Source organism: Arvicanthis niloticus, chromosome 15 (assembly GCF_011762505.2).
Source record: "Arvicanthis niloticus isolate mArvNil1 chromosome 15, mArvNil1.pat.X, whole genome shotgun sequence".
Lineage (NCBI taxonomy): Eukaryota > Metazoa > Chordata > Mammalia > Rodentia > Muridae > Arvicanthis > Arvicanthis niloticus.
Genome location: NC_047672.1, coordinates 27,943,609 through 27,970,113, shown reverse-complemented (window position 1 = coordinate 27,970,113; position 26,505 = coordinate 27,943,609). Strand labels below are relative to the sequence as shown.

Sequence of the window (26,505 nt, the reverse complement as noted above, 5' to 3'; positions counted from 1 at the left end):
TTAAGGGGATTTCAAAGGCAGCTTTGAGCAGATTTGATATGTAACCTAACAAGAATAAGATGTAGCCATACTTAGTATCCTCAGCTCTGTTTCATCATCTGGAGGGTGAGCTGATGTAAGACGATTGCGTTTTCACAAATTCTGAGTGATGCTAGAAAGTGGAACTCAAATCCTGCCAAGAAAAGGCCCAGAATTGAACAGCTAGAGGTTAACTCCTTCCACTCCATCCTTGAGGCAGGCAGTCGTGTTCGGCCTGAGTCTGGGTTAGGTAAGAAGGTGCTTTTCTTGAGCACAGCCAGGTCAGATACTGATGGTTGGAGGTATGGTCAATGGAGACCCAGGCAGCGGCTGCTGTGGGATAGAGCTTGGCTTTCCCTGGGAAAGACTCAGATTGCTGAAGGGGACCGGCAATTAATTCCAAATACTCTTCCTTGAGTCAAACGTTCTTTCTCTACCCCCTCTACTGCCTAAATCGTGTTACCTATGCTTGTCTCACCATCTAAGGCAGGGTCTTAGAGTTCTGTTAAGGTTCAGAAATGTGATAAGCCATCCCAACGATAGGAGAAGCACCCTGACTCGGAACATTTTAAAGCAAATTGCATAGAGGGATCATTGCTTTCAAGCCAGCTGTATTGTTGGCATCGTGCATGGGCTTGTAGAGTGTTCACTGTTGCGATTGGCCAGATACTGGCTGTGCTAATTAGTAAGGCAGAAGTAGTCGTGTTCCTGGTTAAACCTGGTTGATCACATTCTGTGGCGCGTGGGAGCGTTCACTGGCATACAAGGAACTTTACAACTCAGACTCCTAGTAGGCCGAAGATTTGACTTAACAGATAAACTGTCGCAAGAAGACTATATGCCTGGTATAAAACCTATATACATAGTAGTAATGGAAACAAATGTTGCAATGGAGTAACTGCAGGGAACTCCTTTTCTACGATACATTTAGCCAGCAGCTGATTGTGAAATCAGAAGCATAGGATGGCAGCAAACACGAAGCCACCCAGTTTTTTTTTTTCTGATGGGGAAAATGACATGGTCCTCAGGAGGAAGGAGGAGGCCTCACTCTGCAGTAGTCATCAGAGACATTTATTGAGCAGTTAGAGTTTAATACATTGTAAAGAACCCAAGGCACATCTTCCCCTCAAAGGGCTTGTGGATGCATGGAAAGGACTGGCAAGACCTTTGGGTACCACTTAGAACTCGGTGTTCTCAGAAACAAGCTAGTTATTAAATGGAGAAGTAAGTGTAATATCAACAATACTGTGGTCTCAACTGTAGTTTTGGTCTTCCTAATAAGACAGGTATGAACCTTTTTCTTCCCTCACCACACTCACGAGGCAATTGAGTCTCCTGGTAATGACAGTACATAGAGAAGCTGATCTCAGGATAGTTTGTTTCCATCTCTTTCCTTTGGCAGAATCAGGTCAGCCTCCCTCTGAAGGAGAATATTATTTCTTTACAGGAATTTGGTGCCGAGGTAGGGGGGCCACTGAAGAGAGATTTAAGGCAGATAAGACTGACCAAAGTACACATTGCCACAGGAGGATCTCCTAAGCCTTAGGATCCAAGGTTACCTTTTCTAGAGATAGGATAGAAATGCTTGAGAACATAGGTAAGGCTTTCTCCCAGAAGAGAGGCCACAGTCTTGTGGTCGGCACAGGCGGAGAGCTCTGGCCGTCTCTGACTCCTAGGAAGGTATGACAGGTAACACAAAACCTAGTGAGGCCAGTCAGTTTGTGAGGCTTCCCCTCAGGGCACTAAGGCTTGCAGTGTTTCTAGTTCTTCAAAAAGAGTTAAGGAGCCGGACACCGGAAGAGAGAGCAGCTGTAGGCTTTCTTGAGAGTTGGTGGTAAGGAAAGCAGGCAGGCTGGGCGGGAGACACAGCCAACACGCCTGGTGGCAGGTAGAGGAATCTGGTGGCAGGAATATCCTCCACATGGGTCTGGGGTGTGTGCTCCTGGTGGTGGTTTTCTTTGCCCATGGCTCAGCTCTGGCTGTGCTAGGTAACTGTCCGCTTGTGTTAAGTCTGATCAGTGATATTGCTGACCTGAGCCCAGGCTGGGAAAGTGTCCAAGTGGAAGAGGCTAACTCCCCAAGTATTGATGGCCACCATCACTATCACCAGGCCAATAACGTTGACTCCTAGGCCAGCTTTCACCTGCAGGACACAAGCCGGAAAAGCCTGGTCATTCTGAGTGAAGGGCATCCAGACTGTCTCAAGGCAAGCGAGTCCTTTCTAGGCCTGGCCTTAGCCTTGTCCCCATGCAGTTCTGAATTCCCCCAGTGGCTGCCTGGACTGCTCTCTTCTACCTCATCAAGTTGTATGTAACCATGGGGAAAGGAGTGGAAAGGCAGGGAGGTAATGGGGGAATGGGAAAGACTGAATTTGCTTTTTGCCTGCAGCACTTTCATCATAAAGTAGAAGCTTAGGAGATCTGTGAGCTACTTGGGAAACCAGGTCTGAGGAATGTTGTCATTCACGCAACAAAATTCCCCAGGGAAATATATTAAACATAAGGAGATCTCCTGACGAGGAACCTAATGCTTTCTAGGTGCACATGTACGTTAAGAATGTAAACCATCTCCCCTCCCTGTCTAAGGAATAGCTAAGGGATTGAGTATCTTGGGTTTACTTAGGGAAGTAGCTGTCACTGGTTATGGACCTCAGGAGAGCCACACAGGGGAAGTAGGAGGCAGGAGACTGAGGCAAAACTCAGTGTGAGCAGCCTAAGGGTTATGCAGTAAGAGGGGAAGAAGAAAGGCCATGGCCTCCCACCCATGAAGTTGGCCCAATGAAGAGCAGTTTTGATGGTGGAAAAGGTCTCCAAAAACTTCCTTGGCTCCAACTGCTGGTTTGTGTGGCTGCTGAGGAAAATAGTTTCACCTCAGCAAGGGTGACTGAACCCCATTTCAGACCGTTGGGCCTCAGTGGTTCGTATGAGTTTAATTTCTTGTAGACCTGCGGTCAGCTTTGAGGATTAGGTTGAGCCCTGATTATAGGCTGAGCAGTGGAAAATGGGTGTGTCCAACACTAAGAGGCAGCCACAGAACATCTCTGCAGAGCCGTCTCCTGCGAGCCAGCTGGAAACCAGAATTCTGGAGTGCAGGCATGTTAGTTTGTGTCCTTGCTTGGGTGAGAACTGAACAGAAGGATCCTGTTCTCATAGCCCCTGGGTTCATCCAGGTTCTTATACTACATTGTGTATGAATAAATCAGTACTTGTCCAGGGAAGGTTTGTGCAAGCTCATGCCTTCTGGAACAAGGTCACAGCTTGTGCCCTGGGTAGCTTTATCCCTGTGCCTGCTTTCTTCCTGATGAGAGTTAGGGAGAGCCCATTGCTATTCCTGGAGCTTCCAAGCCAACTAAGAACTTTTTTTTTTTTTTTTTTTTTTTTTTTTTTTTTTTTTTTAACCAGAGTCATTCTTTCCACACACCAGAGAGTGTGCTGAGAGCCTGCTATGAAATAAGAGACTCCAGGAAAAGCCCACACAGAGAACCATCCCTACCCCCATGGAATGGGGCCTGGCAGAGGGCACCCATAGCTCACCATGTCTTTGATCTGGCAGTGCCCGTAGCTGAAGACGATGGCGTTGGGGGGGTTGCCCACAGGCAGCATCACAGCAAAGGAGATAGACATGGTAACAGGGACCAGGGTGTAGAGTGGATTGATGTGCAGTGTTTCAGACTAGAAGAGAGAATTCACAGTGACCTTAACTTTGAGAATGGGTGGGCATTTTCTATGCGTGAATGTCATAGCTTGGTGTTGAATACCATGTCCTGGGAATAGTTGGTCCGCTGCCCTCTGGGGCACACAGTGCTTTTGGCAATCCACAAGGGCTGAAACTCTGAGGCAGTTCCAAAGATGGATGTTTCAGCTCTGAGGAGGAAGGGGCATTGTAATGAAGTGGCTCTTGAAGTTCTAATTCTTTTAGCTAAGAAATCCCTTCTTTTAAAAAAAAAAATCTCATGAATAAGTGGCTCTAATTGAAGCAAGAATCTCTCACCCTTGGGGTATAGATCTGAGGGACTCACCCAGCCCTGGAAGACAATTTAATTGCTCTCTTTGGGAGTTGAACCCATGGCTTTCAATATTGCTTTAAGACAAAGATTTGAAGGGCATGGTGGCCCATGTTTTTAATTCCTGTACTCCTTTCAGTACTGGGAAGCAGAGGCAGGTGTATCTCTGAGTTCAAGTCCAAGCTGGTATACCTAGAAAATTCCAGGGCAGCCGGGGCTACATAGAAAAAACCCTTCCCCCTCTAAAAAAAAAAAAAGTCTCGAATGCTCACATGCAAGGTGACAGAAGAAGCAGATAGGGACAACGGAGCTGATTGCTGAGTAGCCATGTGAGCTGGCATTCCAAGGAGCCAGAGGATTCTTTTATAGGAGATTGGTAAGGGCCTTCATGCCCTATGTTTCCAGGGGCAGCATCAAGTGCATTACTCTGGGGGCTTCGTCTGGCTAAGATCTGGCTGTTGTTTCTCACTTATTTCACTCATTACAGACTGGTCTGAAGCCGTGGAATCAGGCTGGTGATTGGATGTGGTGGCTGTTGTACATTTGTTTTCCTGAGATGGCTTCATTACGCAGCCCAGGCTACCCACAAATAAATTATTTCTGCTTTCTCTTTTTGAAAAGTATTTCTAAACTCTTGACATAATTTTATTTTTCTAATTCCCATTTGAGGAAAATTCACTGTTTAAATTACAGGTTGACCACCAGCCACTGGGCCAAGCTTGGGGCACCGCCTGGCCATCTGCCAGTTTGATCCACTCACCAGGGTACATAGGATGGGCAGGAAGATGGTGATGGTGGCTGGATTGCTGACAAACTCCGTGACAATGGACACCAGGACACACGCCAGCAGGGTGATAGCCCATGGCGGGAGGCTGCTGAGGGACAACATCTGGTGACCAATCCATGTTGAGAGGCCAGAGCTCTGTGGGAGGAGGCGGTACAGTGAGAAGATGGGAGTCAAAGCAGGTTCCAGAGGGCACTTGTGGGCCGAGGGGGCAAGGATGCTGGCTGGGAGGGCCACCAGGCCTCAGCTGCCCTATCTGGCCTGACCAGAGCCCATGTTGAGTTTATGATTAGATCAGTTTGTAGCGCCAGAAATGTCTCAAGATTGTATAACGTTCTGTCTTTGGGTCTCCTGCTCATGGGGCATTAGAGCCATCTACTTTGCCTGTGACATCCTTCCTGGGGTGGCACTGAGGGCTTTAATAATTGATACAGTTCTTTGCAGCCCCCAGCAGCTGTCACTTTTCCTTCTTCTAACTCATTATTACACCATGAGACTGGCACAAAGGCAGGTCAGGAAGGGCCAACGGGTGAGTGAGAAACAGTGCATTTTAGGAAACAATGGAGATTTATTTATGATGTTATCTGAAGGGTACTTATCACTAGAGTAAAATAATCTAATGATAATTACTTTTCCAACAAAAATCTTCTATACTAAAATTTAAAATAAATCCACAAATGATGGTGCCAAGTTAGACAAAGCATAACAGATGAAGACTTACTTTACTTTTTAAAATATTTGGTGTGATAGGATTTTCCTTACGAGTGTCAAAACTCTGACATAGCTTCTGACTCAGTAGAAATGACACAGATTTCACCTGACTCGCTCTAGTATTAAAACTAGCTGAGTCAGGGCTGGAGAGATGGTTCAGTGGTTAAGAGCACTGGCTGCTCTTCCAGAGGTCCCGAGTTCAATTCCCAGCAACCACGTGGTGGCTTACAACCATCTGTAATGGGATCTGATGCCCTCTTCTGGTATGTCTTGTGTCTGAAGACAGCTAGAGTGTGCTCATATACATAAAATAAGAAAATAAATCTTAAAAAAAAAAAAAAAAAGCCAAAAACTAGCTGAGTCCAAAGGTTTCATAGAGACAGAGCTGAACTGTGGTGGTGTCCAAAAACAAAACAAAACAAAACAAAACAAAACCATCCCCCCCCTAAAAAAATAGGTCTTGTGGCGTAGGTTCAGGCCAAACTTATAACTGAAATTCAATAGAAATCAATATAAAACTCTTGAACACAGAGTTAGAAATGTTGACAGACAGATACAGGGGATGCTATAAGGGACACAGGTTTAATAGTGGCCACCAATACAAAGCGTAAAAGCCATAAGTGATTGTAATTTCAATGTTAGTGCTGACATGCCAGCCAAGGAAACGTCATAAAAACTCCTATGCAACTGCAGGTGGATGCTGACGTCAGAGACACAGGAGGGTGACCTAATATAACTCATCCAGTGGACTGACCACCCCTGGACCATATTTAAATACAGCCGAGGAAAGCTGTAGTGAGGCCAGGAAGTGTAAACTCTGAGCATGGCTAAAGGAGCTCCGGAGTTTTAGCTGGGAAAAAAAAAAATCAATAGCGCCTATTTAATACTTTAAAAATTACTACCTAGAATTCCCCAAAACAGAGCCAGAACCAACAGTGATGACAGACAGAGAATAAACAAAACTTGTCTGGAAAGAAGTAACGATTCTTTGTGTGGGGAGTGCCCCATCAGTAGGGGTGTGCAAGGATAATTGTCCTGGAGGGAACAGTCAGTGGAGAGGAAAAGGGCCTCGGTGTCCCCTGAGGTTCCTTCCCCATGTAGGAGTCTGGTTGGCTGTCGATGGTGACATAGGAACGAGCAATCAAAAGCATACCAGGTTGGTGCTGGAGGAAGGCTCAACCGTTAAGAGCACTCGTTCTGGCAGAGGACCTGGGTCCAGTTCCCAACACCCACACGGTAGAACACAACCATCCCTAACTCCAACTTCAGGGGATCTAATGCCTTCTGAACTCTACAGGTAACAGGAACACATATATACACGCAGGCAAAACACTCACACATTTTAAAATTTAAAATACAGCAGGTTTGGGACAGTTTAGTGCATGTGAACAAAATGGAGGGAGAAGCATCCTGAATCTCAGTCTGATTCTTTCACAGGATTCTTCACAGAGGGCTGATGGCAGAGGCCCCTCTGTCATTTCCCACAAGCCTCACTGAAAAGATTCCAGGCTGAGCGAACCCATCCAGTGGGTCAAGCAACCCTTTATCAACTTCAGCTGAGAGTCTCTGAGAGGTTCAGTCTAGGCATGCAGACGGAGAGAGGGACAATCTACAGAGTTGTCATTTGGGGTCTCAATGAGCCCTTACAACTTACCTCCTGTCAGTACTATGAGACCCCCTCTCCCACCTCTGAAAGGAGATGACTATAAATCCCCAAATTCCTTTTGCTTGTGACAGTGCAGGCCCTGAAAAGGAGGTATCGGTGCCTGTGTGCTGTGACCAGTGACACCAATTGAGATGGACAGGGAGAAAAAAGAGCATCTGCCCTGCTGTGTTGCCTTGGTAACTTCTATTCTTCCCTTCAGGGCTGTGATGCACTCCTTTAGGAAGCTTCTGGACCAATAATTGACCAAGAAAAGAAACAAATAGTTACCTTGCTGCCAGAAGCCAGGGCATAGCCTCCTCCCACCAGGATGACAATCTCCCAGGGCATAGTTTTCTGGAAGTCCTTCCACGTGATGATGGGCTCTATCCCCTTGGAGGCTTCCTGGCCTGTTCCTGCATCACAGATAGAAAGAAGTGGAGTCAGAGAAGCACCTAGAGCAGAGGTTCTCAACCTTCCTAATGCTGTGTCTCCTTAAAGCAGTTCTTCATGATGTTGTGCTGACCCCCAACCATACAATTATATTTTTTGCTATTTCATAACTGTAATTTCACTACTGTTATGAATCATAATGCAAATATCTCATATGTAGATGGTCTTACGCAAGCCTTGTGAAAGGGTCATTTGCTCCCAAAGGGGTTGAGATTATTTGACCCCCACAAAAGGGTCAAGACCCACAGTTGAGCACCACTGCCCCTAGAGGTATGATTTGTAAGGAAGGGTCTAGCTCACAGGTAAATTGCTGGGCCTGGGAGCTAGCTCTATTTGGGTTGGAGTCTGAAGGGCCTTGGAAAGTGTCTTTTGAAAATTCTGACTTGGGAGTCTTTGGCTAAAGCCACTCCACCCACCCAACTGTGTCCCTTGACATTAGCTCCTCTGCCATGAGCCCTCTATGAAGAAAAGAATCCTATGAAAGAATCAGACTGAGAGTCAGGATGCTCCCCCCTCCATCTTGTTCACAAGCAGGAAGTGTTCACGGGTCTCACCGTCACTCTTTTTCCCAAAGCAGGGCTTCTTCGCTGGAATGAGGAAGAGCAGGAAGCCGAGGAATACAGAGACTGTGGCGTCAGTGCGGTAGCCTTTCCTACCAAAGAGATACATATGGCAGAAGGAAGAGAAGTGGGAATCCCCAAGAGCTGCACTGTCTCAGGACAGGTTGTGGGGACACAGCACCTCTACACATGACACGGTCCAGCAGTGACAGCAACTCTTGCCAGTTGTTGGGCTATGCTCTGGCAGACTCGTGGACAGCATTACTGTCTGGGGACAGCCTCCCTAAGGGAGTCTGAGTGTAAAATTGCCAGGTAGTTCTTGAGTTCTGGCATTGATCAGAGTTGTTTAGATAATTACAGAACATGGCTTTCTCTCCTGTGAGGACCACATACCCCAACACTGGTGCTGGGGGAGCTTATGAATCCACAGTGGTGAGCTTGGAACCTATGTGTACCTCGCCTGGTGGCTTCTTCCTCCGTAGGCCTCAGACCCCGAGGCCACACTCCCATTATAGCTAGTACTTTATAGTTGTTATCCCTTCGTGTTCTTAGCATCCTAGGAATAAGGGGAGGCTCCAAGCACTTATGTAAGACAACTAAGGTCACACAGCTGGCAAATGGCAGTCCCTGGTTCCAACCCCAGACGGGGACTACCATCACTGTGCTTTCAGCTGGCTCCATCCACGCTGCCACTTTCCTAGAAAGAATGGGTTTTTCAGGACACAATGCTTCCGAGGTTTGTCTAACCCGTGGTTACAGTTTGAGTGAGGAGTGAGTGAGGGTGGGCTTCAGGAGGAGACTGTAACACTTACTTTTCAAAGAAAGAATCCCAGCCAGGGACAAAGCCGGGCTCCCGGGTAAACCACAGCACCGTCATCAGGATGAAGAAAAATGCAGTCACCATTTCAGGGTAGCTGTCAAAAGTAGCAGAAAGACCCACTCAGGAACTGAGAACTTACAGCATTTCACATGGCTTCTGGAAGCTCCTATTCGGATCACCAGTGACATAACACAGTCGCCCCTTAAGCACTAGCATGGCTGGCAGTGAATTAGGAAAGAACTCACAGGAATGTTAGAGACAGAATCCTGGAGACATGTAGGTGGGGTGGAGAACTGACAGCAGCAGCATGAATAAAACAGCCGAATCTTAACCTCTCCGGAGAGTGCCAGGCAGTGAGCACTCTCAGGATCTACCTGTGGGAGCACAGACTGCTACCAACCAATGATTTCAACAATTTACCATATATCTTAGTTTTGGTTGTTCCTGACAGAGACAACAACTGGCAATGTGCAGTGAATTATTACCTATTAAGAAATGGGAATAACTGTGCTGTTGCCCATCCAATGAGAGTCCACGACACTCAATACAGTTTGGTGTAACTGTTAAAATGAGATCCAATCACTAATAGTCATTCCACAGCAAAATCAATGACATGGGGACATAATCAGAGCAGAAGGTTAAGTGAAAAATAGGCAGGATCGACAACTAGGTGCAGCGTGAACCTTATAAAAATATATGCACCATACATACATACATACATACATACATACATATATACATATATACATACATACATACATACATACATACATACATCTATAATATGCACATCCTGTGGTTCTGAGGCTTGAACCCAGGGCTTTGTGCATACTCAGCAAGTGCTCTATCCCTAAATTAACATTCCTATCTCTCTTTGACTTTTATCCAAATAGTCTAAGTTGCCCAATATGGTCTTGAACTTACCCTCCTGCCTCAGCTTTGGAGTTAACTGGGATTATAAACCCAGCTTAATCACATAATCTCTCTCTCTCTCTCTCTCTCTCTCTCTCTCTCTCTCTCTCTCTCTCTCACACACACACACACACACACACAAACACACACACACACACCCCACACATGCACATGCACACACATCACATGCATTCACGGGAAGGAGTGCTAACAATTAACAGTAGGATATAATTTTGCCATTTTACTTGTTCCTTATACTTTCCTATATCTTATGAATGCCAGTTTTGTTTTACATAAAGTTCTGGATGGGGAGCACTCTGAGAGAGGAGACAGAGCATTAGGTAGAAGGTGTACTGAGGCACTGTGGGACTACCGATGGAAGTGTCTTGGTTCTCCTGTCTTTAAGTCTGTATTTGATGTTGTCCCATGCTCTAAATATAGCACCAAGGCCCCTGGCTCCCTGGGAGTGATGGCTGGATCTCTGGCTCACTTGGGAGATGCAGGAACCCTGCTTTGTAAGGAATCTAACATGTTCCATGAGTCGCTCTGCTTGCTTTCTGTTGATTTTTCTCTAGCTGCCCCAGTAGATGCTCCGCCCATACCTGGGATTCTGGAGAAAGAAGAAGGGGGCCACTCCTTCTTCTGGGCCAGCATGGCTCTGACATTAAATAGCACCTTCTGAATGCTTAGATTCAGAGTTCTGGAAAATTCTCTCAATGTGGGGGACTCTAGGAACAAGGCCACTGGCTCCCTTCACTGTTTCACTGGGTCAGGGAAGGGGGAACGGTGTAGCTCTTACCTAATGTCTCCCAGCTTTTCATATTCCTCCCGAATCCTCTTCTCTGACAGCTCCTCCCTCCTGGTCTTCTTCTTCTTGCTCAGAGAGCAGGTCTCTTTAAAGCTAAGAAGGGAGAGCAAGCATAAAAGTAAGACATGCACCCGAGGCCACATACACGCTTCTCTCTTGTCCTCCTCACCTGCACACTGCCCCTCCTCCTTCTGTCTGAACAGCTTCTGTCTGCCTAGTCACCCAGCCCCTCTTAGACCTTCCCCTGGCCTTTGGTTATGTCCATCTGGACATGGCTTGGTTGTATCAGTATGCAATCATGTGTTGCAGATGTGTAACTGGGTATTTATGTCTAAGTACTTCTACACAACTGTCTTGTACATGAGTGGAGCCAGAGTGTTGAAGGATGTTTGTGTGTGTATGCATGTGTACATGTGTGCACACATTTATTTCTCTAGAGACAAGGCTTGCCTGGGGTAAAAGTAGGAGCTGGTTTTATATTATAATATTGGCCTTTGTGTGCAGCCATCATTGGTTTGACAGTAAGCTGAGTAAAAAGAAAACATTCCTTGGCCAACAGAGTGATGGGTTCCCTAAGCAACTTACTAGCACAACAACATATGTATTTTTCCCTTTGGCATTTGAGGTTGATCAAATTTAGAGTAGACTGATGGTTATTAAGAAAAGGCTTACTAAGCAGCTTAATAATAGAAATAATACCACAAGGGTCATATTCAACTTATCATTTTGGGAGATATGAGCACATTCCATATAATCTGTTAAGCAGAAACCACCACTGTCTATAGAATTAAACCTAGGGCAGCTTTACTTAGAATCATGTTTCTAAGAGCACTTTGGGTTACTCTGTATGGTTTGAGGGCAATGAAGCTACACCAGACACTCTCCAGGGTTTCTATAAATCAGACAGGTCTGCTAGCCAAGAGGTTAGAACTAAGAACACCTCATTGTGCAGGGAGAGAAGTGCAGAATTCATGGAATGTTCAAGCCTCCAAGAGAGACCATGTCCAGCTCCCCGTTGTGTCCCCTGCACACCCAGAGTACAGACCATTTATTGGTTCTGAGTATGCCCACTTTGATCAGAGCCTTCCCACTTGAGCCTTTGGGAGAACCTTGGTGCTTTGCCAGCAGGGCCCTGGTACTCACTTGCAGCCCAGGAAGAGCCAGTGCATCCAGAACCAGCTGACCACCAGCATGATGAGAGAGATGGGGAAGCTGAAGAGGAACCAGGTTCCGAAGTTCACCACCTCTGCCGCCGGATACTGGCTGGAGGGTAAAGACTGGGTCAGGCAAGGAGCGAATGATACTTCCACATGGTATTTGGGGGGAGGGGATAGCCAAGAATGCCTTCAGAAGACATGCAGCAGGGCAGAGGGCGGAGGACACTACATTATTTAGAATCATGCAGACTCAACTGTACAGATACACCTCTACTCCTCTTCTCTTCTCCTTCCTCCTCCTCCTCCTCCTCCTCCTCCTCCTCCTCCTCCTCCTCCTCCTCCTCCTCCTCCTCCTCCTCCTCCTCCTCCTCCTCCTCCTCACTGGTGCTTCCTCCAAAGGCCACAAAGAGCTCTCTTTCTAAATCCCCCTCCTGCTACCTATAGCTATGACCTCCTCACCCTTTACTTCAAATTCCTTGAATGTGTCTCATGGCCTTTCTTATAGGTGCTGTCCAAGCTCCCTGTGGGTCTTCTCAGCCCTCTGTCATCTGTCCCTCTCCCTCCCTGGTCCCCTTTGCCCTGCCATTTCTTCTAAGTGTCCTATTCTCCAGCCTCAGACCCCTCTCACTCCAGTAGGTTCTTTGGAAAGCTTGTATCTAGTTGACTCTGCCTGACCATCGGGGTGGCCCCATCGGCGCCTCCTCTTTGGGGAGAATCTCTGTGGATGAATGAGCTCTCTGAGCAGAGTTCTGTGCTTGGCTTACTTCCTCAACTAGAGCCTCTCTGCTCCAGCTCCTGCCATGTCCCCAGCACCCAGTCCCGTTCTGGCCCAGTCACCAATAGAGGTTACTCACTTGGTACTCGGTGACGGAATGAATTACTTACTTGTTGAAATGCTCTAAGAAAATGAGGCTGGTGGAGGTGCCTATGATGGTGGTCAGGCCACCAATGGTGGCAGCGTAAGATATGCTCAGTGAGAGGCACTTGCAGATCATTTGGTCATGGTGGGATCTGTACTTCTTCTTGTTCAGTTCTTGGTTCTTGGAGCTGGGGGTGGGGATTCCTGGTTTTTCCTACCAAAGGAAAAATCAGTGAATTCCATAGTCAGCGTGGGGCTGTCTGGCACATGAGGCCACACACTGGTTCAGTGGACAGAGATTGGGCTTCGGCATCAGACAGATAAAGCCCCATCCCTCCTATGTTAACTAAGCCTGCTTCTGAGCTTCCGTTTCTTCAGAAACATCGCATTTCCTCAGCCACACAGGTGTGCAGGGCAAAGGAACTAATGTACACAAGACACTTGGATGGCTTCCTGGCCTTCTTTGAGAATGGTGTGTCACTGGGCTGTGGACAATTTGGCTTACAGGTTAAGAGCATTGACTGCTTTCCAGAGGTCCTGGGTTCAGTTCACAGCACATATCAGGTGGCTCACAACCACCAGTAACTTCAGTTTCAGGGGAATCTGATGCCCTCTTTTGGCCCCTGTGGGCAACAAACATGCATGTGGTTCACATATATACATGTAGACACTCACATATATATATGAATATGAATATGAATATGAATATGAATATGAATATAAATATAAATATAAACATTGTTTAGATACGATAAAATATTATGAAATTTTTCTTTTGTTCCTTTTTTGGAGACGGGTCTGAAGGAACCCCAATTAGCTTCAAATTTACCATGCAGTAGAGGATAACCTTGGGCACGTCACCCCCTCCTCTACCTCCCAAGTGCTAAGATCACAGGTATCTGCCGCTACTCCTGGCTTGCTAGGATTTTTGGTGTTATTGATGTTATTAATATGGGAAACATTGTTTGTTTCTCACATGAACTCTAGTAACACCCCAGGTTGCTTTTAAGTGAACAGAAGATGCTTATTATTTTGAGTTTTTAAATGTTTGTTTATTATTCACTTAATGTGTTGGTTTATTTATTTAGTGTGTGTGTGTGTGTGTGTGTGTGTGTGTGTGTGTACCACGTGCATCAGTCCTCCCAGGAGGCGAGGAGAGGATGTTCTATCCCCTAGAGTTGTTATACTCAGTTATGAGGCACCTTGTGGGTGTTGTGAATTGAACCTCTGCAAGAGCAGCAAGTGCACCTCACTGCAGAGCCGTCTCTCCATCCCCAGATAATTATTTTTATATGGAGGTGGAACGGCACTCTCATGGGGAAAAGAATTCAAACTGAGCTTGGGATGGGGATATTTCTCAGTGCAAGAGCACTTGCTTAGCATGCCTTGGGTTTGCTATCCAGCATTGCAGAAAACAAAGCCAAACAGCCCTTCAGTTACAGAAGAACCCAGCTTTCATGAGAAGATGATGCACAGGATCCCGCCCTTCCCACCTCATTCTTTTCTCTTTCTTATGTGTTGGCCTTTACTCTCCTCCTTTGAATATAAGCCTTGGCACCGTCTCCTCAGTCTTGCTTGATTGCTTGCTCAGTCTGTTCATTGCCTCAGTGAATGGACTAAAGAAGAAGGTCTCTCACCCCATCCCACCCCATCTGGCTTCCCTCACTCCTTCACTAATTCTCTTCATTGTTAAACTGGTGTTCCCTATCCCCCCATGGTCTCAATTAGTCCAACATGGTGTCAGCTAAGGTTGGCCTTAAATTTCTTGTTGCAACTACTTTCCAAATGCTGGGACTCCAGGCAGGCACCACCGAGCCAGACATGGACAAGCCTGGTGCAAATGTCAGCAGGCCAAGTCATCAGAACACTGATGGAGGAAGTCATCTTGCCATGCTTCTGATGGACCTTAACTGTTGTCCATCTTCCTCCAAGGGCCAAAATAAGACTCGGGCACTTCTAACCACTGAAAGATACACTGTTTGGTCAAGCTGGAGAGGACCATTTAGATTTCCAGGATTTCCTATGATCTTTTCTTCTAATGAAAATTATACTGAACCTGAATTCGTGATCCAACTGCAGCTTTTCACTGGCTTCTATTTTGTCTGCCAGCTTGGGCTCAGCTACACGCTCTCAGGGAGACTGCATTGCAATCTAGATGTTATACGTTCCAGCTCATCACTGCTAGTTCCGAGTTTCATTCCTCTACCTCCATTGCAAAGATGAAGTTCAAAACCACTACCTCCTTGAGCCAGGACTATGGAGCAAGTGCTTAGCACTGTGCTTGGTACATGTTCATGGAATAAACATTCCATAAATGGTGACATTTATTAATAATGGTGATGGTGAAGGATGTGAGGCAACTGAGACCGAGGGCCCCAGGCGACTGGAGCCTCTTTCGAGCAACCTCAACATACACTATATTTCTGCATTTTGTTTTAGTGTTACAGCAATAGGGAAGGTTCGTTTGTCCAGATAAGCAAGTGTGCTTATAATCTCAGGACACTAAAGAAAGTGTTTGCAGTGGGCACTGGTAAGATGGCTCCGTGGGTTAGGAAACTTGTCTCACAGCATGGCAACCTGAGTTGAATCCCTGGAACCTACATGGTAGAAGGACAGAACCGACTCCTGAAAGTTGTCCTCTGACCTCCACATTGGTACCTGCATACTCCTGTGAGTGCGCATGCACGCGCGTGCACACACACACACACACACACACACACACACACACACACACACACACACTAAATGTAATAAAAAAATGTATTTATAGTGCCATTGAAATGCCTTCAGAGAATCATTTGAACTTCAGATCTACCAACCTAAGCATTTCCAGTTGAAAAACCTGTGACCCAGGAACTGGCACATCTTGGCTCTTGCTGATGTCTACTGAGCCTGCATTTTTTCTTTCTGTGGCATACACATCATATATATATATATATATATATATATATATATATATACACACATATATATGCACATTATACACACATACATATATACACATTATACACACATACATATATATACATATTATATACATATATATTAGTGTGTGTACATGTGTGTATATATATACACACATACACATGTACACATATATGTACATACATATACACATATGTATATATGTATATATGTATACATACACACACACACACACACACACACACACACATTAATAAGCTCACTAGACAGAGGCCATGGCAACGTCAGGGCCAGTACCTTTAGAAAGCATAAGCTATTTCATATAGGGTTCAGTTACCCGTGATGGCTGCTGCTTCTTCTGTTGCTGTTGGTTTGCTGTTTTGATGGATTTGGTGACCATCGGCACACCATTCAGATTCTGCTGGGACAAAAGCCTCACTGTTAGGAAGAGGATGTGGTCCAAGTACCTGGAGAGATACTACTTAAGTGTCCCAGGACTACCCTAGGGCTTGCTACTACGGGACTCAGAGGCCTTGGAGCACATTCCTGAGAGCAACACCCTATATAGGGTCAGGCCACATTTTTACAGCTTCCAGCCAGCCAGGGGGAAGAAGCCCTGAAACCTAGCAATCATCAGTTTGTCCTTATAGGTAAGACTAGCTTTCTAGAAGTTGATAAAGATGAAGAACTCCATTTCCCCTTTTTAAAAAACAAAATGTTAGAAAAAATCTACCACAATGAAATTCAGCTCTAGGGGACCCAAAACCTTCTTCTGGACTTTGCAGACCTCTGCACTTATGCACACACACACACACACACACACACACACACACACACACACACACACAAACGCACATACATACATACATATATACATACATACACACACATAAGTAAAAATAAAATCTTAAAAACCCACACAGTTTAATTGGCCATTTCCACTTCTTGTAAAAAGAAGTAAAACCTTTAGGGGGAAGAGTGTGGGATTTAGCCACCATATACAGGTAAATCCTCCTCTCTTAAATATTAAGATTTTACAAATGAGATTCCTAGAGAGAGGAATAAAATCCAAGCTTAACCATGTGGCTCTTGAAATTGAGTTATCAGAATTTTTGGTTTCTATAAGAACGGTTAACTTGTATTTTACTTATTTAAATTATATTGTCTTCTTTTAGCTACCCAGGACTCAGAGCTGGGGTTCAGAACCATCACACCCTTGTCAGAAGCCCCACTGGCTCATCTTATGTTCAGTCTGGGTGAGCACCTCTCCACTGTCAATCCACTGAAGTTGCTGGCCTGTAGGAAAAGCTACCAGGCATCTTGGCCCATGAGTTATCTTGAGGAAGTTCCAGGTGATCTCAAAGCCCTGGATGGGGGAAACCAAGGTCATACCTTGTTCTGCATTAGAGAAGTGAAGTCTGCAGCCGACGTGCTGAAAACAAGCAAAAGAAACAGGGAAACAGATTGGTCATGCTTGGTGAGAGGGGCGCTCTTTCTCATGTTGGGTGTTTGGTTTAAGGATCTTAATCTTATACTCAAGTTGTCTAGCCCACAAAGAGGACCAGTTTTCCCCTAGTCTTCTCTGACTCCTGAGGTTCGAGACCAGAGGCTTGCTTCCTCTCAAGAACGGAGTGGCAGCTTCATTTGAAGTGACACCAATATTCCTAATAATTATCAAACATGGAAGGCCCTTACAGTAGACTTCATTCCTATGACACTGTCAACCGTCATAACAGAATCAAGCCGCCAGCATCTGTTTACAGCTTCACTTAGCAATGTAGTGTCAGAAGTGGGTGCACAGGGGTCTCCCACTGTCTCCTTGGAGAACCTGTACCCTGATGATATCCTTACTACCTGACTCAAGAAGGCCACTGTCTAGAAACAGAAATAAGGGGCATGCTTATCTAAGGTGAAAGCAGCAGAAGGGACAGACAAGGAAAGAAATATGATGGGGAAGAATTGTGGGTCAGTGACGACACCTCGGGGACGGGTGGCATCTGCCTGAAATACCAGCAAAGGTGGAGGGAGCAAGAACAGGGTGCCCATGGAAGACAGTAGGACAACGAGGATGAAAACATTTCCTGCTGGGTCCTCTCTGTGTCTGTCTGTCCCTCTCTGTGTCTGTCTGTCCCTCTCTGTGTCTGTCTGTCCCTCTCTGTGCCTGTCCAGCTCTATAGGTTGAGTTCATTCGATATGAGCTCTCCATTTTTTTTTTTTTATTTAAAAGGGCAAATTACAAAGAACCATTGAAAAAATACAACTTTAAAATGTGTCAGCCGGGCGGTGGTGGCGCATGCCTTTAATCCCAGCACTTGGGAGGCAGAGGCAGGTGGATTTATGAGTTCGAGGCCAGCCTGGTCTACAGAGTGAGTTCTAGGACAGCCAGGACTACACAGAGAAACCCTGTCTCGAAAACCCCCCCCCCCCCAGAAAAGGTGTCATATTCACCATGGAATACCCTTAAACACCATGTATGTGTGTATGTGTGTGTAAGTATTCTCTCTCTCTCTCTCTCTCTCTCTCTCTCTCTTTCTCTCAAGAAATCGGCTGTTGATGGACCCCACAGCATATGAATGCTCAAGACTGTTTCTCTCTTCCTAGCGCTACCTTTCTAGAGGATCAAACAGCCTGTCAACAACTGTCCCCTAGTATTCTAGCCACATCAGTACAGATGTAATTGTACTTGGCAGCCATAGGGCAGCTCCTATATCTAGTTGGATTTAACGTTGGTCTTTTTATTCCGCCTTATTCCCAAGTGTTCTGGAATTAGGGGAGGCCCCCTCACGATCTTGAGAGGTAGATCCTATGGATGGAGGAAAGATGACGAGCTTATCACACCTGTCTAAAGGAGATGCATTTGGCCTTATCTTTCCTGTCCTCTCAAACGGGCCCAAGAGCCTCTGTCTGGGAAGAGGATGGTCATACTCACTCTTCGTTGACAAAGATGAGTTCCACAGAAGTTTGTCTGTTGCTTACATCAACACCTAAAGTGGTAAAGAAACACAAGAAGTGAAAACTAAGGCTGGAGTGGACCTCCGTATGTGGAAGACCAGGGGTTCAAGGCAGGGGCAGAGGTGTGATGGCCTCCTCCCCTTCTCTCTGCTCTAAAGGCACAGTGGGGCTGTAGATGCAGGCAGACCCCAGAGTTTTGTAATAATGCGTGGGACAGAGGGAAGGGGCGGAGGATACCAGTGAGCAAAGTGGGAAGGAAGAACGGGAATGGGGTAAGGGTAGCTTGGGTTATGACAACTGGCATGGCTGAGAGGATCAAATGAAGATGCGGGGATGGGCACCAGGTTGGACAGCATCCCGAATGGAGACTGGCAGGGGGTTTGGGGAGGGAGGAGCAAAGGGGAGATGAGCCCCAGTGAACTGTACCCATGAGCTCAGCCTCCTCAGTGCTGGAGTTGCCCGCCACCAGCTGGTCCTCCTCGGCGTTGATCATCTCCTGCAGCACCGCCTCCACAATGGGCATCACCATGGCGGTGGTGGAGGTGTTGGAGAGCCACATGGACAGCATGGTGGTGCAGCACATGAAGCAGAGCAGCAGCCTGAAGGGTAAGGACAGTGGGAGCAGAGCATTATCCCTGATGAATTGTGACCCTTATGGTCCCCAGGTGCTACTCAGCTTCAAACTCCCAGAGCTTGGTGCAGAGGAACCCTTTATTTTAACACTGGTCCAGCAAACGATTCCCATATTGTGGCTAGTGACCTTAGCCCGGAAGAAGGCTTTTAAAGAAGGACGGGATAGCTTTGATACAAAGGTCCCAGGCTATGGACTCAGTGGTTGCTCCCTTCTCTCTGTGTGGACGTTAGGTGGAGCTCTGTGGTGTGTCTCTTGTGCAGCCAGCAAGTCTAGGGCACCCCATGTTCTGTGCAAGTCAGCGTAGTTATTTGGGAGCAAACAGAGATAAATGTCTGGCACTCAGTTCTCCCACGACTTGTCCCAGTGCCAACTAGCTGCAAGGATGGCTGCAAAGCCACAGAAGTCTTCCCCTGTCGCCGCTTTGTGTGCGTGTCTCCAGCTGGTCTCTGAAAGAGTCAAGCTTGGAGGAGCACAGAACAAAAAATAACCTTCAAATGATTTCCCTTTGACTTTGAAGCACGGTGCAAACCGTGCCTGTGCAGACCTGGGGCTTGTTGCCTAAGAGAGGTGGAGACAAAGATGACTTGTTTATATTTCAGATGACTCTGCAGAGTCTGGGGACACAGCACATGTGTGGATTGTGCACAAGCAGGGCTGAGTCCTGGCAGTGTTTAGTTTGAGCTGACAGCGGCATAGCTCTCATGTTTGGTGCACCCACCGATAGCGTCCTATGCCGGTACGAATTTGTTGAGTGGTGTGGTAAACAGGGAAGAAGGCAAACAGACAGGTGAACATCCTAGTTGAGGAGCATAAAGTCTTCAAGAGCTATGCAAGAACTGGAGATGTGGCTCAGGGCTTGAGTGCTTGCTTAGGGCAATCGCACGTGGGTTTGCTCCATTCATTCTCCCCACCCCTCCCCCAGTACCACAACAGAAACAAAACAAAACAGAACAGAGATAAAGGAGCCACAAGGCCCCACTATGTTGGAAGAAATGCCCCGGTGTGCCTAGGAAGCTGAGTGGGCAGATGGTTGCAGGGCCTGGGTGGATTAAGCTGTCGTTAGCAAGTCTCTGCTTAGCAACCTGGGAGGCAGGGACATACTTCAGAGTCCCAACAGTATTAGTCTGAAAGACTAAGGCTGAAAACAATGCTACATTGTCTCTAGTCTGTCCTTCCAGCTGGTGAGGCAGCTTACATCCGGGCGGGTGAGACCTGTTAACTGGGAGTGGAGAAGGGGAAGGAGAACAAAGGAGGGCTGGTGCAGCGGAAACGAGGCTACGCTAAACTGTCCACCTTGCAGCCCTCACGCCCTCACGTATGCTGTGAGGGTGAGGATGTCCCCTTGCTGGGCCTCTTGATGGCAGAGTGGAAGAGAAAAAGGGAGCGTGTGAGGCACGGTCAGAGGCAGCAGGCCTGATGGATCTGTGGTCCAAAGCATCTGCCCCACTGCCCTCAGCAACTCAGGTGGATGGGAGGAGATGCTCATGGCTTCTTTAACGACAAAGAAAAGCCACCTAACTCTTTGACCTGTGTGCACTCTCACCTACAGGCAAAAATTGAGAAACTGTTTCTGTTGGTCCATTTTGTGCTTTTTAACAAGGCCCTCAGGTGTTGCAAACCCGCTGTCCTTGCTGTTGTCCAGGTTGTCAAGAGAATTCCTTAAATTCAGGTGACAGTAACATCAGGGCTATCGTTCGAATCTGTATTCCGTGGTTATCGGGATCTCTCTCACAGGTGCGGGAGGTAGGAGTCCAGCATTCTGATGTCACTTCCCACTTAGCAGGGGAGCTCAAGGCCACAACCTGCTGTGACTCCTGTCACTGCCCCAGGACCCCACACGTGACTCACATGCCAGGCTTGGCTCCGGCCATCAAGACCATGCGCAGGGCGATGCGCTTGTGTAAATTCCACTTTTCCACGGCTGCTGCCACGCAGATGACGCCCACCAACAGCAGCGTGGTGTTCTTGAAGTACTCAGCCGCCACCTGTAGGGAGGTCAGGAAGGCCGGTCACCAGCCGGGAAGAGGCCATGGCCGGTACAGTGTGTTCTCAGAGTCAGAGGTTCGTGAAGCAGGAGCAGGAGGGGGGTTTATTCAAATAACTGGGTATCTCCTTATCTTCTTCAGCTCTGAGATCAATCCCAGGGACTTTCCTATGCTGGGCAAGCATTCTACCACTAGCTAAAACAGTTGATTATTTAAAAACACCAACTTCACTAGGTGTTGGTGGCGCACGCCTTTAATCCTAGTGCTTGGGAGGGGAGAGGCAGGTGGATCTTTGACTTCGAGGCCAGCCTGGTCTACAGAGTGAGTTCCAGGACATCCAGGGCTACATAGAGAAACCCTGTCTCAAAAACTAAGAACTAGACTTATTGCCACACTCAGTGAGATAGAATTCTTTTTATTTATTTTTTATTTTTATTATTTTTTAGTTTTTTTTTTTGGGGGGGTAGAATTCTTGAGGATGCTTTTACAATTTGATTTCCTCCCCCCCATTTCACTCAAATGAGAAAAAACTTATACATTAATAAAGAAAGAATAAAAATGTATTTTTTATCCTTCATTTTGGTCAGCCCTCCCTTCTCGTGCACATTGCCTTCCCTATACATCTAGCCACATCCTTGTTGGATCATTCTGCTCCCAGAATTCCTTTCCTCACCACTCATTCCCAGAATCCCTTTCCTCACTGCCTGTTCCCAGCATCCCTTTCCTTATCATTTATGTTCTGCTACATTCTCACTTGGAACATTCTGTCTTCATCTCTGATTGTACATTCAGAACAGACTTCAAAGCCAGGTTCAGGCCTGGTGCCCTCCAGAACACCTTCCTTTGCTTGTCTGATTGTCTGATTGACAAGCCTCTGATTGTCCCCTGGGGGGTACTATTAATTCCGTGCACTGTAGAGCACTCTGGGCTAGGCTGGGATTGTGGCTTTAGTTAACTCCACACGCCATGGAGTGCTCAGGGCAAGGCGGAAATCGGGAGTGTACTGTGGTTGGCTGAGTTTTTATATCCACCTCTTCAGTTTTTTAGTAAAACCTTTGGATTGCCAACAGTGGAATAACATGCAAAAGTAGATGCCCAATAAATAATAGTCACAGAGTTGGACGATCCATGGCAAAAAATAAGGAGACGAACTTTTAACCTAAAATGTATTTTAAGGTGACAAAACAAGAACAGTTTTAACCACAGGAAAAATAATTGAGCTGTAAAGGACATTTACATATAGTAAAATATGTGGAAGTCACACACACACACACACACACACACACACACACACACACACGTATCTCCATCCACATTAGGAGTTATCTTTTGATTATTGAGTGTAAAAAAGTTGAGGGGTTAGGAAAATGGTTTGCTGGATAAAAGTATATGCCAGCCAGCCAGAACCCATGTTAAAAGCTAAATTTGGTAGCATTCATTGTAATCCCAGGACTTCTGTGGGGGAGATGGGAGGCAGAGACAGAGTCATCCGGAAGCTCTTGGGCCAGCTACACTGTCACACTGTGGTTGAAACAAGAGAGACCCTGCCTCAAATAAGGTGGAAAGCAAGAACTATTTCCTTAAAATTGTTCTCTGACCTCCATATGTACACCGTGGCATATACACACACGCAGTCATACACATACATGCACACTTGTGCACACACGTGCACATACACACATGCACATACATACACAGGCACATACACACATGTGCACATACACACACGTGCACACACATACACACTTAGGTACACGAACACATACTCACACGCACACACACAGACACACACACATACCCACACACACAGACCCCCCCATACAGTTAGTTACTGATTGGAGAGTGAAGTGAGGCACAGTGGGGGGTATAAGGGAACATAGCGCTCATCTGTCATAGTGAGAAGTATCATCTAGTAATGACAAGAACTAATGCAACAGTGTGTTGGGATATGGTGATTAATGCCAAGGGGTAGCCCAGTTGGAAGACAGGGAGTCTGAGGCTGGATGGGAGGGACTCGGTAAAAGCGAAGTGAAGACGTAGTAGGGAAGGAGTCTGCTGGCTTTCACGACAAGTTCTCTGTTAGCACTCAGTTTTAAACTTTGTTCAGATAACCCAACACAGCCACCACCACAAGGGCTCCTGCTCCATAGCTCTTCATTCATTTGTCCCGTGACAGTCTCATTGGCTTGAGTTGATACGATTCATGCCTGTAACCATTTTCTAGGAGGCAGAGACCTGTGCTTCTGGTGGACCTAGCTCTTGTCCCAAGCTTATTTCTCAGCGGATCATGGTCACTATACGCTCCTAGGGGCCATAGAAGGTCTTCTACTATGAGTGGCTTGAATCCTTTCTGGGAAAGACACTGACTTAGGAGGAGTGAGCAGAGCTGGATGCTGGAAGGCTCTGCTGTGGGGATCAAGTACCTTTCTAGTTTCTTTCTTAGGTCTCTGTGAGTTAGCTCGGGGACAGGGCTGTATTTTTCTTTGTCTGCCAAGAAGGGAACCCCATAGCAGACATGAGACATTGGAAATTGTGAGGAGCAGTCCCTCTGTCACACCACAATCCCACTCTCTGCTGCTGAAGAGTTGATGAGACCATAACCCCCACCCCCACCCCCACCCCCACCCCCACCCCCACCCCCCAGAGGCTGGTAACAATGTGTTCTCTGTTTCTTTGGCATGTGACATCCCATAACACCGGTTTGTCTGTGATGCCTTTTAGAAGGCTCAGTGAGTGCTATACAGAGGTAAGACTACTTTCTCTGGGTCCCACCCAAGAGTAACAGGAGGAACTTCAGGTAGACTAGGGCATCTTCTCCACTCCATGAGCTTCACAGTTTGCATTTGCTTGCTCTTCTGAGTCCTGCACCAGTCCTACTGGACATATACTGGCCGTGTTTAACTTTAAGATGAGCAAACTCAGAGAGTTTGAGGAACATGTCTTAGGTCACAGTGCAAGGGGCAGAGGCAGTGTATCCAAGCACAGATGAAGGTGAAACCTTCGAGGTAACATATGCTGTATAAGGTGGGTCAACTGGAAACCAGTTGGGAGCAGACCAGTCAGTGTCCAGAAAGCACTGGCCAGCACACGTTCCCAACCCTCATATTCACAGTCCTGACCCTGGCTGTAACTGCTGAGGTCTGGTGCCAACCAAAGACTCACCTCCAGTATGTTACTAGCTCTGTGCTGTTTTCTCATTGTTTGATGGGTTTAAATCAATTCAAGTGCCCTCCCTGAACTCTTGTATCTGAGCCAGGGGCCCTGGATAGAGGCTGTGCATTCAAAGGTAGCATCCTTAAGTAGAAGGAATGAGAATTCCAGAGCACAGCTACCCTAGGAAGATTATGCAATCCTTCTCAGCTTTATTCTCTAAATGAAAAACAGGGTTATGTAAATCCCTACCTTGTAATGTTGTTGCCAAGATTAAATGCCATTGCAAATCTAGCTAGCATGGCCTGCCACATCAACAACCAGGATTTCTGGTGCCCCTTCCTGTTCCTGGGTACCTGCTCAAAGTACCTAGGACCTAGTCTGGGGTGATCAGCAGCACACTGAGCAGGCTCGTGAACAGAGCAAAGCCACAGGCCTGCTGTTCACAATGGTGAATGAAAACCCTGCTCAGGGGTGGTGTCTACAACCTTTCCAGTGCACTGACTTCTCTCCCACAGTTAGACTTGTTTATTTAGAACTCCTCCAGGGAATCTCCAAGTCTCCAGATGCCTGAGGATTATCTTAACCACGTTCTAAAAAGTGTGCTGTAGTGACAGTTTTGGAATTTTGGTGTCCAAAAAAAAAAAAAAATACAGAAATATTGTAAGAATATGCTTTTGTTTAAATCCCAGGTGTGGAGTGTGGGGCTGCTTCGGACTGTCCACAGCAGCTGACTGTGATTTGCCTCGTGCTCTAGCAGAGGTGTGGTTTTTCCAGCAGCTGCAGATAGTTTCCCCAATTGTGTGACATTTGGAATTCTGGGGACTTTTCAGAAGGATATAAATGCTAAGGCCCCAAAAGACAGTATGGGTTATAGGTTGTTGTTGGTTTCAGTTTGTTAAGTAGTGTGCTCAAATAAAAAAAAAACTGAAGAAGATGAAGAAGAAGGAAGAGAAGGAGAAGAAGGACAAGAAGAAGAAGAGGAGGAAGAGGAGGAAGAGAAGGAGGGGGAAGAGAAGAACTACTAGTAGTAGTTAGATATCCTGATGATGAAGATCAGAATTGCCCCAAGGAATTCGACACCCCTAATCAGTAGGAAGTAGTCTAAGTATCACATTATCCCCTTTCCGACCCCTGACTTTATTCAGAGATTATTTCCTTTTCTTTATATTCTTTTTTTTTCTCTTGTCTGATGTTATGGGGTTGAATGGGTGGAGAAGGGTGGAAGAAAGAAGAACCCACCAAGGAGCAGACGCTGGCTACACAGTGCTACCTGCCTCCTGAGTTACTAGAGCTCTTGCCTTTTTTCAGTCTCTTTCCAATATGCACAGCTCTCCCGGGTCCTATCCCAGCCCAGCAGTGCCCACACAGCAGTGAGCACACCAGACTAGCTGCTGTCAGTTCCGAATCTCCTTTCCCTTGTCCACATCTTATACGCTTTCTGTCTTATTCTCAGGCCATGCAGTGTCCTCTATCAGGGAAACATCCTCAGCCATCCTTTCCCCAAGTTCCAGTACTCACTGGCTTGGAAGACTTAATAGTAGAACCCATTAGAGTTACCAGCAAAGCAGCACTAGGTTCTAACACAGCACTCTTCCCAGGAAGAAAGCACAGGGATTTGTGATGAGTGTGGGCAGTCATTGCTTTCTCTGCCTTTCGGTTCTGTGGCTTTCCTCGAGGTGTCACACTCTTGATCTTAGAGTGAATAAGTGGTGGTTGCATTTTAGAAGAGATGGGTCCTCTTGAAAAGATGCCATCACAGAGGGGTACAATGAGGAGCCCGGGCTCTGGATACTATAACAGCTATCCTAGTCATTAGAGTCACTGGTGTACTGTAGCACCTGTGTCCAGGTGACTCATAGTTAATGTCAATCCTAAGGTAAGGAGTGGTGTGAGACAAAGGGTGGCAGCAGGCTTGAGCTCCAGAAGGACATGGGGACTCTGGCTCTCTGTGGGGAAACTGCAGGGCACCAAACAAGATAATTTATCTAGTATCTGATGCTCCATGTTTCTAGGCAACCAGAGGGTGACTTGGGACATAGTCCCTATGTATAATGTATAAGTGTGTGTGTGTGTGTGTGTGTGTGTGTGTGTGTGTGGAGAGGACTGTGAAGTATCACTTTAATTAATTT

General features: G+C 46.6%; 1 protein-coding gene across 1 annotated transcript in view; it reads right to left on the bottom strand.

Annotated features, from left to right (window-relative positions):
• Nucleotides 1-1,076: 1,076 nt before the first annotated feature.
• Slc13a4 (solute carrier family 13 member 4) overlaps nt 1,077-26,505 on the bottom strand; it is a 37,147-nt gene continuing 11,718 nt past the window's right edge. The window contains exons 3-16 of the mRNA XM_034519763.2: nt 21,087-21,223; nt 19,031-19,203; nt 18,582-18,636; nt 17,045-17,084; nt 15,990-16,070; nt 12,754-12,941; nt 11,855-11,974; nt 10,703-10,804; nt 8,984-9,085; nt 8,166-8,263; nt 7,450-7,574; nt 4,782-4,943; nt 3,552-3,689; nt 1,077-2,161 (exon numbers count right to left, since the gene is read on the bottom strand). Of these exons, the coding sequence (XP_034375654.1) occupies nt 2,024-2,161; nt 3,552-3,689; nt 4,782-4,943; nt 7,450-7,574; nt 8,166-8,263; nt 8,984-9,085; nt 10,703-10,804; nt 11,855-11,974; nt 12,754-12,941; nt 15,990-16,070; nt 17,045-17,084; nt 18,582-18,636; nt 19,031-19,203; nt 21,087-21,223 (1,659 nt within the window). The 3' untranslated portion in view covers nt 1,077-2,023. The remainder of the gene's footprint in view (nt 2,162-3,551; nt 3,690-4,781; nt 4,944-7,449; nt 7,575-8,165; nt 8,264-8,983; nt 9,086-10,702; nt 10,805-11,854; nt 11,975-12,753; nt 12,942-15,989; nt 16,071-17,044; nt 17,085-18,581; nt 18,637-19,030; nt 19,204-21,086; nt 21,224-26,505) is intronic.